At 41.6% G+C, this 16,217-nt stretch overlaps 1 protein-coding gene across 3 annotated transcripts in view; it reads right to left on the bottom strand.

Annotated features, from left to right (window-relative positions):
* CSMD1 (CUB and Sushi multiple domains 1) overlaps positions 1 to 16,217 on the bottom strand; it is a 1,887,231-nt gene that overhangs the window by 519,367 nt on the left and 1,351,647 nt on the right. For all 3 annotated transcript variants that reach the window (XM_056565713.1, XM_056565712.1, XM_056565715.1), the window contains exon 21: positions 11,320 to 11,508. In XM_056565713.1, coding sequence (XP_056421688.1) covers positions 11,320 to 11,508 — 189 coding nt within the window. The remainder of the gene's footprint in view (positions 1 to 11,319; positions 11,509 to 16,217) is intronic.

Consider the following 16,217-nt stretch of genomic DNA (forward strand, 5'->3'; position numbering starts at 1 on the left):
CGGCACCGATAGTCAGGGGGAGAGAACGGGCAGCGGCGCAGATAGCCAGTGGGAGAGAAGCGGCGGCAGCAGGGCTCTAGACCCCAGGAAAGGCAGGGGGAGAGAAGCAGGCAGCGATGGCCCCTCTCCCCCTGCCTTTCCTGGGGGTGTATACGCATGCACAGACACCCACCCTCATTTTACCAAGGATATTTGGGTAAAAAACTTTTTTTACCCAAATATCCTTCGTAAAATGAGGGTGCGTGTTACAGGCCGGTGCGTGGTATACCCCAATAAATACGGTATATAAAAAGAGAAGGCCTGACTCACTGACTCATCAAAGCCGAGCCTAAACCCTTGGACCTAGAAAGCTGAATTTTTTCACAGGTGTTGTTTTTAAGACGTAGATGAGGAATAAGAAAGGCTTTTTTGAAATTCAACCCTTAAGGGATGAAAAAGGGGTTGAAAGTTTGTATGAAAGTCCATCATTTTTTAAACTAAAAGCATGAAACTTAGTTTTTGGCTATCAATTAGAGATAAAGAAACCCGTGTATTAACGTTTTCTAAAATTCCACCCCTGAAGGGGTGAAACGGGGGGTTCAACGTTTGTATGAATTAACCCCTTGCCCCTGCGGCACGGTAGGGTTATGAAGCGAGCTCATTAGCTGAGCTCGCATCATACGCGCACGGTCCCGGCTGCTATCAGCAGCTAATGCCCGGCAGATGTCCGGCATTAACTCCTTAAATACTGCGATCAAAGTTGAAAGAATTTGAGTTGTTTGGATGCCCGTAGACTTTACCCAGAGCTGCCTCATTATTATAGGATCGTAAAAAGTAGATCTATGTTACACAAATTTAACGCGAGTGAAGCTGCGGGCAAAAGCTATATGATATAAATAACCATGTTTGTTTCTGGGACTTATTACTTGTTTAGGTCACATGCTGATATGCATGGTATTATCAACTTTTTTTTTTTTTTTAAATTAAAGGGACTTTTCTATCATGTGTGTGCTCTAACACATTTCTATCATAAACTTTCTATCATAGTCAGCATTAACATATTCAGCAATTTGTGCTCAGCGGCTCTTCTGTGGGATCAAAACACACAAGCTATCATTATTTTCTCATGCACATCAATGAGTATTTAACATTCACGACTGGTTGACCATTTTTGGCCAGAACCCGCTACTGCAAACCAGGAACATTCCACAAGCCTACCATGTTGAAAGTGACCCGATCCCATCATCTAGACATGACACTTTGGTCCTAGTAACTTAGAGCCTCATGCTTGCCCATCCTTCCTGCTTCTAACATATAAACTTCAAAAATGTTTCACTTATTGTCTTAGAGATCCAACCCTTACAATGGAGTCATGATAATGAGATATTCATTGGTATTCACTTATGGTGTTCAGACTCACTTCCCTTTATCTTTAGATATACCAAGAAACTGAAATGTCAGAATACTTGGCAAGACTTTATCAGATCCGGGGAATCATAAGTCAGATCCATAAAATGAGGTACATTTTATTTATTTTTGCATTTATTATTAAAAATGCCAGCAGGGAATAACTCACACAATAAAGCATCATATTCCTGCTTTCGAGATAAAGTTTCAACTACTTTGTAGTCACACCACCTGTGCAACCTTTCAGTTATTATAACTTTATTAATCCGTGAAAGCTAAAAAATGTAAATTTCACAGTCTGTCATCTTTGAAATATGTCTAAGAACCATGCTGAGCTGCTCATGCGTCGTAAATAAAAACACATATTAGATAAAGCGCTACAGTATTTAAGAATGTGGATAAGGCTCAGTACTTGGAAATCCATGGGGATTTAATGTTATCCCCCTTCAGTCTGTAAGATTTATGTCTTGCTATTGCAACTCCTCCTTAAGAAATGAAGGCAGCACAGAAAATAAACTGCAAGCACCAGTAGCTGCATCATCTTCCTGCCTTCAGGCTTTTTTCGAGAGAATAGTTTTGGAATCTCGCTTTTCTAAAAAATTAAGTGTCTATAACAAAATATTTTTGCTTCAACCTTAGTGTAACATAGCATTTCACATTTTATATATTAATTAATATAAAAAAATATAAACTTTAGTGGGAACAGAGAGCTGGCACGTTATCATGCAATCCTGATTATTATGTGACAGTAAAAATTGAGTTAAAAAGGAATATGACATCATGTTCACCTGCACAAAACCCAATACATTGGGTTATAGTTCCAGTGAACAACATTAAAAAGAAAGGTTACTTACATAATTCTTTCCAGCAGAGAAAAAGTTATTCCTCCTGGCATTGCTATAGCACTGCTGTGCGCAATGGAGGCATTGCTGAGATACCTGCCTCCTTAATATTCTTTGATATGCCTGCTTCAGACATGAAAATTCTAATTTCTTCAATCTTATTTCACAAGGATGTGAGAGTGAAGAAATTAGAATATTCATCTGATAGACGAGCATTTTGAGGAGGCAGGTGAGCTTGGCAAAAGCCGGCTCCCTGCCTCCATTTAGCACAGCAACACTACAGCAATGCCGCTATCGGGAGGGATAACTTTTTATCTGCTGGACAGAGTCATGCAAGTACTTTTTTATGCTTTTCACCCGAACTATGACCCAGTGTATTAGGTTAGGTGCAGGTGAAAAAAATATTGATTTCCCTTTAAAAATAAAAAATAAATGAAAAAATGTACGTTCTGTATTATTTTTTTGCTGTACAGTATTAGTGTACAGGTTTCCAGCTATGAGGTAAAAAGGTAAAATAAAAGTATATGACATACAACAGTTTATCTATCTTGTTATGTTCCGCGCTCCGGCGATGAGCGCCGATTGTGAGCGTATGGCCCCGCTCTCTCCTCCAGCCTGCGGGATGCACCCGCATGCGAAACCCAGCCCATCACTTACCCCGGCCCCCTGCTGTTGAGAAATTGATTAAAAAGATTCTGACTGCCGATCAATATATATATTAATACTTATGTATCAATATATGCCATTTCTAATGCAGAAAAAAGATATTTGTTACCTACTCTATTTATCCAGCTTGCTATTTGCTTGCAACTAAGATGAAGACCTTGGGAGGCCCATGATAAGACGTCAGAAGACAAAACATTTGAAGAAGATACAGATTGTATAGAAGGGCAAAGATCTGGGTTTTTCCAGTTCCAGAGCGAAAGAGCCGCATAAGTGAACTTTGGCCAGGAAAGAAATAAATGCTTAAATATGCTAATATATACCGAGACAAAGCTCAACTAACCAATCAAAATATAACATGATGATTTTGACGTCATATCTAACCTCCCTTTTTTGTCAAATGTAAAAACAATGTACTTTCACGTAATAAACAGAACTCCTTGGGGCAGCTCCTCAGCAAGTATTCTGAGAAGGCGATATTATACCAACATTTTGTCTGGTGTGTTATCCTTGTGCCGGCACTCAGCAGTATACAGTCACTCACATTTTAAGGCCTCATCCGCACCCATCCTTGACACTGTCTCCTCTCCTGCCTCTCAGCTCTGGCGCACGTGTCCCTGTCTCCTAAGGTGCGCGCGCACCAGAGCTATAAGATTTAAAGGGCCAGTACCTCCATAATTAGTTTTCTCACCTGTACCTCACTTATAAAACCCTGCTCCTCCCACACATCCCTGCTGGATCTTTTTGCCTTGTGCCATTGAGATAGCGTTATTCTGACTTGCCTTGCCGTGTTTCCTGACCCCTTGTTCTGTGACCTGACTTTGCTCCTGTGCCACCTGCCTACTGACCTCCTGCTACGTTCCTGACCACGTACTTCCTGACTACGCACCTGTGCCGCCAGCCCTGACATTCTGCCATCCTGACTATGAGTTTCTGTATCCCTCCTGTGCCTCGAATCTCCTCAGCTGCATGTGTGGTCAGGTCATGCCAGGGGTAGCGACCTGGGTGCCGCCTGCCACAGCAAGACCATCCTGCTTTGCGGCTCTGGTGAAAACCAGCGGCACCTTAGACTCCGCTCCCTGGTAAGGCCCGCATGATCTGCCACACAGGTCCAGCGGATCCACTACCTCCAGTGTTACTGTCTGCCAACCGAGAGTGTTGCAGTAAAATCCGGCCATGGATCCTTGCTGATCTTCCCTCCGTTGTGGTTCCTCAGTCGCAGCAGTTGGACCGATAGGTGCAGCAACTTACTCAATTGTCTGTTATGATGCAACAGCTAATAGCCATGCAGCAGCAACCGCAACCTGCTCAACTTTCTCCACCTGTTCCTGCAGCATCTTCTGGGTCAAAGCTATGCTTACCTCTACCCTCTAACTACGAGGGAGATCCCAAGTTTTGTAGAGGCTTCATTACACAGTGCTTTATGCATTTGGAGCTTATGTTTGACCAGTTCCTGACGGAACGAGCTAAGGTGGCCTTCATCATCAGTCTCTTGACAGGAAAAGCCCTGGCCTGGGCTACACCTCTTTGGGACCGCGGTGACCCGGTATCCTCTAACTTGATGGCTTTTCTTGCTGAATTCCGCAGTGTCTTTTAGGAACCTGCTCGTGCTTCTTCTGCTGAGATGGCTCTTCTGAATCTCTGCCGAGAGAATTCTTCCGTGGGAGACTACGCGGTTCAATTCCGTACTCTTGCCTCAGAACTGGCATGGAGCGATGAGGCCTTGTGTGTTACTTTCAAAAATGGCCTGTCTAGCCTGATAAAAGAGGCTCTTGCTGCACGAGATCCTCTGTCTTCATTGACCGAACATATCCACTTAGCTACACGTATTGATGTGCGTTTTGCTGAGAGGCAGGAAGAACTTTGCTTGGAGAGAGAAACTGCCCGAACATGGCAATATCCTCGGCTGGCTCCCATGTTCCAGCGTCCACAGCTACAGTCCTCTATGCCTCTTGCTGAAGAGGCTATGCAAGTGGATCGTTCACGTTTGTTACAACAAGAAGAATCTCGACGACGCAGTGAGAATTTGTGTCTGTTTTGTGCTAGCCTGGATCACTTCCTCAAGGTCTGTACTGTTTGTCCTCAGCATTCAGAAAACGCTTGCACCTAGGCCACGTGGGAGAGGTGTCCCTAGGTGTGAACACTACCTCGCTTTGTTTGACCAAATCTATGCTTCTCTAAAGACATCATTATTCGCTTCTGCATTTTTGGACTCTGTTTCTGCAGGCGATTTCATTGATGCCTCTTTGGTCCGTAGATATAATTTTCCTTTTACTCGGCTTGCCAAGCCTCTATTCATCTCATCTCCTAATGGACAAAATCTGGACTGTAAAGTGGTATTCCATACTGAGCCTCTTGTCATGCAAGTGGGAGTCTTGCATAAGGAAAATATTGAATTCTATGTGCTACCTCACTGTACTTCAGAGCTTCTTCTCGGTCTTCTCTGCAACTTGATTGGAGAACTTGAGAAATTACTCGCTGGGGACAGTTCTGTCAAAATCTTTGCCTTAGGCCAGTCCAGCCTAAAGTTTCTCCTCTGCCTCCTTTGCCTCGTCTGCCTCCACCCTACCAAGATTTTTCAGATGCATTCTGCGAGAAGCAGGACGAGACCCTACCTCCACATCTTCCTTACGATTGTCCCATCGATTTACAGCCTGGAACCACACCTTCTCGTGGAACAATTTACCCGCTATCGGTTCCTGAGACCCAAGCTGTGGCTAAATATATCCAGGAGAACCTCCAAAAGGGATTTATCCATAAGTCCTCTTCTCCTGCCGAAGCAGGTTTCTTCTTTGTGGGAAAGAAGGAGGGTTCTCTCCATGCATGTATTGACTAAAGGGGACTTAACAAAATCACGGTCAAAAATCGCTTTTTCTTTTCCTCTGATCTCCAAACTTTTTGATCGTCTCCAGGGGGGCCAAGGTCTTCTCCAAGTTAGACTTGCGGGGAGATTATAACCTTATTCATATCCACAAGGGAGATGAATGGGAAAACAGCCTTCAATACTCGTGATGGACATTTTGAGTATCTCGTGATGCCTTTCGGTCTCTGCAATGCTCCAGCCGTTTTTCAAGAATTTGTCAATGATATTTTAAGAGATCTCCTCTACACCTGTGGTGTCGTGTACCTAGATGACATATTGATCTTCTCTATCAACTTGGAGGAGCATCGTTCAAATGTTGTCAGGTTCTTCAGCACCTTCGGAAGAATCAACTCTACCCCAAACTGGAGAAATGCCTATTTGAGAAGTCTAGTCTTCCGTTTCTTGGCTACATTGTCTCTCATCAAGGCCTGCAGATGGATCCAGATAAATTATCTGAAGTATTGGATTGGCCCCATCCTTCTGGTCTACAGGCTATTCAACGCTTTCTGGGATTCGGTATTATTGTCAATTCATCCCTCATTTTTCTTCCTTGGTTGCTCTGATCGTGGCTCTCACTAAAAAGGCTTAAATACCAAGATTTGGTCTCCTGAGGCCAAACAGGCCTTCTCTTGTTGAAATTCTGCATTTGTCTTTGCTCCTGTGCTTTCTAGACCTGATCCGGTGAAGCCTTTTGTCTTGGAGGTGGATGCCTCATCCGTTGGAGCCGGTGCTGTTCTTACTCAGAAAAATGCCAATGGTAAGACTGTAACTTGTGTTTCTTTTCCAAGACTTTTTTCACCTGCTAAGAGGAACTATTCCATTGGAGATTGAGAACTCCTCGCTATCAAGCTTGCCTTAGTGTAATGGCGACATTTATTGCAAGTGTCTTCTCATCCGGTCAGCATCTACTCAGACCATAAGAATCTTCTGTACCTTCAGTCTGCTCAGTGATTGAATCCCCGACAGGCAAGGTGATCTTTGTTCTTTTCCAGATATAATTTCTTCATTCACTTCGATCCCGCAAGCAACAACATCAGAGCGGATGCTCTCTCCAGGTCCTCTGACATTGTAGGTTTGAGCTCCACACCAAGGCATATTATTCCTCCAGATCACTTGATTTCTTCCGCTCCTGCAAATATTCAGCAAGTTCCTCCTGCAAAATCCTTTGTGCCTGCCTGATTGAGATACAAGGTTCTGAAACGGGGTCATTCTTGTTTGTTGGCAGGTCATCCTGGAGGACGTAAGACTTTTCTACTAATCTCTCGGCACTACTGGTGACCGCAGCTAGAACAAGATGATTCTGATTTTGTTCATTCCTGTGACACTTGTGCCAGAGACAAGACTCCTCGACAGAAATATAAATCCCTGCTCCTCCCACACATCCCTGCCGGATTTTGTTGCCTTGTGCCATTGAGAAAGTGTTATTCTGACTTGCCTTGCCGTGTTTCCTGATCCCTTGTTCTGTGACCTGACTTTGCTCCTGTGCCACCTGCCTACTGACCTGCTGCTACATTCCTGACTATGCACCTGTGCAGACAGCCCTGACTTTCTGCTATCCTGACTACGAGTTGCTGTATCCCTCCTGTGCCTTCAATCTCCTAAGCCGCCTGTGTGGTTGAGTTGTGCCAGAGTTAGCGATTTGGGTGCTTTGCAGCAGGCTTTGGTGAAAACCAGCGGCACCTTAGACTCCACTCCCTGGTACGGCCCATGTTATATGACACCCAGGTCCAACAGATCCACTACCTCCAGTGATCCTGTCTACCAACCCGTGAGTGTTACATATCTAAACTATCTAGTTTATTTTTATTCTAACCCTACAACAGTCATATTCTTTTTACCTTAAAACAAAAAAAGTTCCTTGTTGCATTAGACTATGGTGAATCGCAAGAAAGCTTGTATACTAGGTAACTTGAGGAAAAGAATAGCTGTTTGCCAATTCCCATGATTTGAGAAAATGTTTTTTTTTTTTTTTGCCCAGATCATGTTCTGTCTCTTTTCTAGTGCTATGTATCCTAAGCAGACATGTAGTAGCAATGCAGCAATAACAACTTACAAGATTTAATTAGACAAAAAAAAGTATGTCACTCACACCCCATCTAATATGGGCCCTCAGTGTCGATCCTGCAGAAGAGATCACAGCTAAAAACTGTCAGCTTTGTTTTTTGCTCCAGGCACTCCAGTATTGACACAGTGACTGGCAGCATAAATAAGTATATAGGGAGCAAGTTTCAATGTAGTTGATTGATTTTTATTCTTCTCTAGTTTTGAGATAGAAAAGCAGGAACATCATACTCTTTCTACCCTTCTTAAAAAAGGTTTGCAGATTACATTAAAAAAAAACTGAAAAGGAATAAAACTCTATTCACACTGGCCTTTTGCAGGACCAGATATAGCATTAGGATAATCCACTTCACTGACCCAGACAGACCTAATTAACAGCCAATAGGGCTCAGGGGTGTTTCTACTATCTAAAAACATCAGCCCCCCCCCCCCCCCCCCAAAAAAAAATAGAAGTATTGCTAAAAAACAACTTTTAGAACACTATAGACTTATAAACAGCACCCCATGATTATTCATAGTAATCCCTCTACACCAAGACCACATACATGGACACCTCCTTAACCAATGAAATTACCTTACTGTGCCCATATAGTGCACTATGCTGCTGCTCTTCAGGGTATAATTACACTGTAGACCTGATAAAAATGATTACACTATAGTTACATCTAGAGACACACAAGTGATGTCTTCTCCAATTGGAGTCATTTACATTCACTATCCAGGGCTTGCTCCCTGAATTTCCTCTCCAAGGGACATTCCCTATAGGGTCCATTAATGTTTGTTCATGACTACAAAACCAAAATCTCCCTACTACTGACATTATAACCACAAGATAAAGTTTATCTTAAACGCTCCCAATGTGAAGTCAGTGACCAGGCAGCTGTCAAGTGGCAGCTGGAAATTAAAGAAGCTTCTCTGGCACCAAAAACTGTGACAGACCAAGGTGAAAGGAAGATAAGAAAAACGTTGTCACTAAACTGTAAATAGGACCATAACAGAAAAAAAGATGTTTGAAACTATACTTATAGTTGAAGAACACATCAACAAGTTAACTTAACATGATGGCTCAGGAGAATATTCATATTTAGGCTATGCTGGGATAAACAGCTTAGGTCAAAGTTGCTGAGGATCTGGGGACAGCTGCTAACTCAACCAAAGATCAAAGCTTCTTTTGTAGGAGGTAAGTCACTGATCCTGGAAGGTGCAGTAAAGATGACAGTGAATAACAATGACAGAAATAAAAATAAAAACTGTTTAAGGGTAGGGTCACACATAACGGATCTGCAGCTGTTGCCACCTCCTGCCCTGCCTCTCCCCACCCCCTGGCCTCAAACAGGAGCCTGCGAGTCTCCCCATGCATGAGTAATGTACTCAGACATTGGGTCTGCTCCGCTATGTCTGAGTACAGTGCAGTGCACTCGGCGACTCCCAGGTCCCTGTGTGGCTGCTCGGAGCAGCGGATTGCCGCTGCAAGGCGGCCAGGGGACGGAGCGGGGCAGTGCGGGAAGTGGCATCAGCTAGAGGCACACCATGGGTCGGGTCACCAGTGGATCCGCAGCGTATTTTACACGTACAGGATCTGCTGCATATTTTGTGCAGCTAATTTTGCTACCCAAGTTATTGGGTAGCAAAATCAGCTGCACAAAATATGCAGCAGATCCTGTACGTGTGAATGTACACTTGGTTGGATATAATGTAGAAAGTCTTCTAGTTACTATAGAAACATTGATCCATAATGTTAGACAGTAAAGGATATTTAAACCTGAAAAAAATAAAATCTAAAAAAAAAGGGTGTTTTGAGAATTTTTTTGAATTTATTGAATCAGGCCTTCCTGTGGGGAAGGAATTCGGACACATCTCAGTGATAGGGTTACTTAGTAGAACCTGTCAAGAAGTAAAAAAAAAAAAAATGTGTAATATTGAGGGATGTATAAGTAATACAGTGTTCTGGGATAATATAGACTTGGCACAGTTTAAGGGGGTAGGGAGTGATTTTTGGAAAGGTAAATGGGTTAAATATGTTGCACAGATTTTTCATAATGGGGAAATAAAAAATTTGAAACACTAAAGACTGAGTTTGGATTGCGGAATGAACACAAACTTTGGTATATTCAATTGTGTGAAGCATATAGATGCACTGAAAAGGAGAAATTTAAGATATCTACACATATGGTAATATATTACATGAATTTAGAAGGAAGTGGAAAGTTAAAAATAATAAATAATACATAGTAAATAAAATAAAAATAAATAAATAATATATATATATATATATATATATATATATATATGTTATTCCTTAAAACTGTGGATTTAATCCATTTGCTATGGTTAAGCCCCAAGGTTAAAGAATTTTGGTCTAAGGTATTTCAGACTATTGAAAATAAATTGAAGAAAGACTGGTTGGCGATAGAAGTCATTCTTGGAGACGTTAGTAAAGTTAGGAAGGCCCGAGAGTTACTGATTCGTATTTTTATGCTTGCTAAGGTGTTGATCCTGAGAGGGCTCTTTGGCAATAGTGGTCCATGTAATCGAATGAGAGAGGCCAGTTCAAAAAATTTGGAAGTATGAAGAATGGAGGGCGGGTAGGTCTAGGAGGAGACTAAATAATTTCAGATTAATATAGACCGATTGGGAAGAGTGAGCTCTTTTTCTCTTTCTTTTTAAATATTTTTTTTCTCTCCCTTTTCCTCTTTTCTGGCAGGGGTGGGGGTGGGATATAATGTGTATGGGTATGTGGGAATGTAATGTTGTTGGTGGACTATGATATTTGTATTTTGTATTTATATGTCAATTAAAATAATAAACATATTTATATATACAAAAAGGATATTTAGACCAAATTTCATATTGATAGCAAAAAAAATCCATTATCACATAACCAAATCCACCTTATGAATATGTTGCCCATGCATGTACTTTACAACATCAGTACTGAAACTCCTAAAATGCATGCCCAGATTCATCAAGATGTGTGAGGGTACGTTCACGCATATGCAGATTTAATGAACAGGATTTTCTGCTGCAAATTTCAATGTAAACTAAGTGACTGAGCACAGCTTCTAATCTGCAGTTACAAATCCTGCGCCTCCAATCTGCGCAGGACCCTGTACGTGTGAACATATCCTGAGAGAAAAAATGGAGAGATTTTCCCACAGAAACCAGTCACAGCTCAGCTAACGAGCTCTGGTAAAGTGAAAGCTGAGCTGTGATTGGTCGCTGTGGGAAAATCTCTCAATTTTTTCTTTCACACAGTTTGAAAAATCTGGACCTATGCCTTCTTCTGCCTGGACATTCATCCTGCTCAAGTATTCCTCATTGGATGTTGCAATCTTGCCATTTGATTATGTCACCTACACATTTTTGTAAACCTTCTTATAGGGTTTTTAATGCTCCAAATTCTTCATTATTGAACTAAATTACAATCCTCCTAGTGTAAGAAGAAATATATAACTTATCCCAGTAAAGATTTGATGAATGAAATGAAAGCATGTGACCACCTACCCACACACCTTGGAAGAGGTGTACTCCACACTCTACGGCCACCTCCCAAGCAGGTGAGTCTATTTGCACCCTCCAAGCGATATCCCGGAAAACAGGAAAATGTTAGAGTGTCTCCAACACCAAAATGGAAGCCTATTCTTCTACTATATGCAGGCACCCCAGGATCATCACAAGGTTCCAGGTCATACTCTATACAAACCAGAAAAACAGGAGGACAATAGTAATTATATAATGATTATATAATGATCAATTAATGTACAAGAAAACAGAGGACACATTAATCCCTTTAGGACCAGGCCCATTTTGGCCTTAAGAACCAGGCCAATTTTATTTTTGCATTTCGTTTTTTTTATCCTCGCCTTCTAAAAATCATAACTCTCTTATATTTCCATGCACAGACCCATATGAGGGCTTGTTTTTTGTGTCACCAATTTTACTTTGTAATGACATCACCTATTTTGCCATAAAATGTACGGTGCAACCCAAAAATATTATTTATGTGGGAAAATTGAAAAGAAGACCACAATTTAGCAAATTTTGGAAGGTACACTTTATGGTAAAAATGACATGTTTTCTTTATTCTATGGGTCAATACGATTAAAATGATACCCAAGATATATGCTTTTCTATAATTATACCGCTTAAAAAATCTCTAACTATTTTAACAAAATTAGTATGTTTGAAATTGCCCTATTTTGACCACCTATAAATTTCAAAATTTTTGCGCTGTGATCTTTAGTTTTTATCGGTACCACTTTTGCTTAGGTTTTACTTTTTATGAATAAAAAAAAAAATTGGGAATAAAATGTAATAAAAAAGCTGCAATTTTAGATTTTTTTGGGTTTACGACGTTCACCGTACGGGATAATTGACAATATATTTTGATACATTCAACAAGAAAAGTGGAGCCTGGCACTAGTATATACTGGTGGATAGATGTCACAACGTCTTATACTAAGACTGCACTAGGAGGTAATGTGCCTACTGTGGGTGGTGCTCACACAATGCGATACAGTCCATAAAGTGCAAATTAGAAGAAGGAAGAAATGGGAGCAACTCACCCGAGACCCAAGAGGTTAACAAGGTATATTCTTTATTCCACAAAGTGTCAGTGCATATGTAGACCACGGGAAGCAGGTGTTACAGTGGGGGAGCAGCAGACAGCGGCGGGCCATGGTCTGTATCATGCTATCAAAGCACTTCGTCGGGCCCCTGTCGCGTCTGACGTCAGATACTGTTTTATGTGTTTCTCGTTGCCATAGTGATGCAAAAAATACACCAAAAAATGTGCAACAAAGTGAGTTAAAAACAAATAAAATACAGAAAATCATAATCCGTCTGCGAGCAACTAAACTACAAAGAAAAAAAAATATATAACATTATAATAAGGCACTAAGTTCGTTCTTATCATTCAAACCTATTGGGCCGGTGGCTTCCAGCCGGAGGATCCATCATGCTTCCTTAACCAGTAGGGTTTGATCTCTATTTTTGCCTTTAAGGTTAGACTCTACATGCTCAATACCTGAAAACTTGAATTTTATATCAGACAGGAGGCTCCCATTATAAGGCTAATTCTTTCTTTACTGCAAATCATAGCAGCCATAAAACGTAAGTAACAGTGTAAAGAAAAAAGTTAGATGGCACACGCAGGTGTTCAGGTGTCACATACACACCTGCTAGTAAAACAGGTAACCAATAGGTGAATACAGTAGGTTATATAAGGACCTGCAGTACAATCCCGGTCCTCTTTCTTTGCTGCTCCCCTACGGTTCAGATGAGTATATTAATGACTGTGTTGTTCTCATTAATCCTGCTTATACAGGCTTATGGTTTATTCATTTAGTTATTAATTATTCCTTAAATGTCCCTTTATCTCCTTGTGTCCGCGAGCGCCCGGCGCCATTGCTGTGTGTGACGTAGCATCTTTTCCCCACCTCTCGCGAGATCTCGGCCTGATTGGCGCTCAGTCAGGCCGTTCCCTCCTCCTTCCTCAGACGCGTCAGGAGCTCGTCAGAGGGAGGATCGCTATCACAGCCCGGTCCTGTCAGTCACATAATTCCTGTCACAAATTTCGGCTCTCCTTGTAGCTTTCTCCCCTCTGTTGTCCTTTTCAGGACAACTTATTATATTTCAGTCCTACCCTATTAATAATATTTATTGTCCTTATAAGAATTAATATTAGGGACATAATTTATTGCTGAGCATAGCTTATAATATAGCATAATTTATTTAGTCTATAAATTCTGACTAATTTATTAAATATTAATTAATTTATTATCAACTATATTAAATACATTTAATAAATATATAATATTAAATATCTACTTTAAATAAATAATATTAAATAATAATAAATAATATATTAAAAATATAGTAATAAATAATATATTTATTATATACATCTATTTACATAACTATGTCTACCGAACAGACTAAAAACCCCTCTACTCTTTCCAATGACATCCAAGACCTTGTAGACCAATCTGTGGCTCGATCTGTCAAATCGTCCGTGTCCGCGGCTATGTCCTCAATGCAGGAGACACTTGCCATGTCAGTGGCACAATCTATCACACAATTTGGGTCTCAACAGGTCCAACCTGAAAATAGACCACGTAAAAAGACAACTAAGAGACACCATACCTATGATGATACCACACAAAAAACGGTCTCTGACCCTTCAAATACCGGCTCACACCCCTCTACAAAGGAATCAGGTTTAGAACGTTTTGAGGGTCGTTCTCCCCGTTTATCATAGACTTCCTCTGGGGAAGAGGGTTTGTGATGCACCTCATACAGATGCCTCTGAGGTGCATCACAAACCCTCTTCCCCAGAGGAAGTCTATGATAGACGGGGAGAACGACCCTCAAAACGTTCTAAACCTAATTCCTTTGTAGAATCCCCTCTTACAAGAGGACACTACAGAGGCCCTGCCCAGCAACCTCAGGAAAGACCTCCATTCTTCCCACCAGCTACCCAACCGCCTCCATTCTTCCCATTCCGAGGACGCTCCTGGAGGGCTCGCGGCCACAGAGGGGCTCCAAGATCTAGACCTTCAGGTAAGCTACCTATCTTCTTCCCCTCCTCCAGTAGGCGGTCGACTCCTACATTTTTCCCAAAATTGGGAAACAATATCATCAGATCTATGGATCTTGTCAACAGTGAATGGTTACCAAATAGAATTTATGTCTCCACCAATACAATTTCACCTCCATCATCCCATACACTTCTCAAAAGAAGATCGATATCTAATACAATCAGAGATCGTAGATCTGTCCACCAAACAAGCCATAATTCAGGTCCCCTGGGACTCTCCAGGTTTCATCAGCAATCTTTTTCTAGTAAAGAAAAAGGATGGAGGTCACAGACCAGTTATAAATCTCCGCCTCTTGAACAATTTCGTCCATTACAGGCACTTCAAGATGGAAGGAATCCATCTTTTAAGAGATCTACTCATTCAAGGAGACTGGTTAATAAAGATCGATCTGAAAGACGCTTACCTAACCGTCCCTATCCATCCTACTTCTCAACACTTCCTTCAGTTTATCTGGGAAACTGTGAAATGACAATTCACTTGTCTCCCATTCGGGCTTTCATGAGCCCCTTGGGGTTTTACGAAACGAATGAAACCCATAGTAGCCCTCTCGAGGAGTCCTTCTAATAATTTATTTAGATGACATCCTCATTATGGCTTCTTCCCGATCCATTGCATTTCGTCACATGAATTGGACAATTTCTCTCTTATCGAATCTAGGTTTTCTCATCAACCTCGAGAAATCAGTTCTGACTCCCACTCAGGAATTGGAATTTTTAGGTTTCTTGATCAATACCAATTCCACTCTTTTGAGTCTTCCTCCGAAAAAACTCAAAACAATACGGAAGGAGATCAGATCCGTTCTCAACAAGGATCTAATTTCCCTTCGATCAATTGCTCGTATAGTAGGCCTCCTTTCGGCCTCAATTCAAACGATCTTTCCAGCGCCTTTGCATTACCGTGCTCTCCAACGGCTAAAAATTCAACACTTACGAGAAGGTCTAGGCTATTCAGACGAAATAGCCCTATCCCCAGAAGCCAAAGAGGAACTTCTCTGGTGGCTTGGTCACGTACAAGCTTGGAACGGGAAAACTATATTCAGTTCCAGACCAGACGTTATCTTGGAATCAGACGCAAGTCTGATAGGTTGGGGAGCCCGATGCGGTCATCTTTCTACCGGAGGCAAATGGTCTCCTTCGGAATCCTGCCTTCATATCAATTATTTGGAACTTTTAGCAGGATTTTTCGCATTGAAGAGTTTTGCGAAAGACCTATCTCATTGTTGTATCTTCCTTCGCTTGGACAACATCTCTGCTGTCCAATATATCAATCGCCTGGGAGGCACGACATCGGAAAGTCTAGCCAATCTAACAAAAGATCTATGGCATTTTTGTTTAGACAGGGAGATTGTTTTGAAAGCAGAATACATCCCTGGTCTTTCCAATTTCGTAGCAGATTGGAACTCACGGTATTTAGTGGACTCCAGCGACTGGAGATTGGATCCCGGAATCTTTCAACAGATCAATCTTTTATGGGGCCCCATTCATTTAGACCTCTTTGCATCTTGCCTAAACCGTCAACTTCCTCGGTTCTTCAGTTGGCGTCCGGATCCGGAAGCGTTAGGAGTAGATGCTCACTTTCAACCCTGGCCACCCCAAACACTATATGCTTTTCCCCCATTCGCTCTAATCACCAGGATACTTATCCAAGTTCTCCTCCAGAAATCGAACATTGTCCTAATAACTCCTTGGTGGCCAACACAGGCTTGGTTTCCCCAACTTCTCAGTATGCTAGTGGACTTCCCGAGACTCATCCCATCCTTTCCGAGCCTCCTCTTAGATCCATCGAACAATCCACATCCTCTCA

The sequence above is a fragment of the Hyla sarda genome, chromosome 3, assembly GCF_029499605.1.
Source record: "Hyla sarda isolate aHylSar1 chromosome 3, aHylSar1.hap1, whole genome shotgun sequence".
In the NCBI taxonomy this organism is placed as follows: domain Eukaryota; kingdom Metazoa; phylum Chordata; class Amphibia; order Anura; family Hylidae; genus Hyla; species Hyla sarda.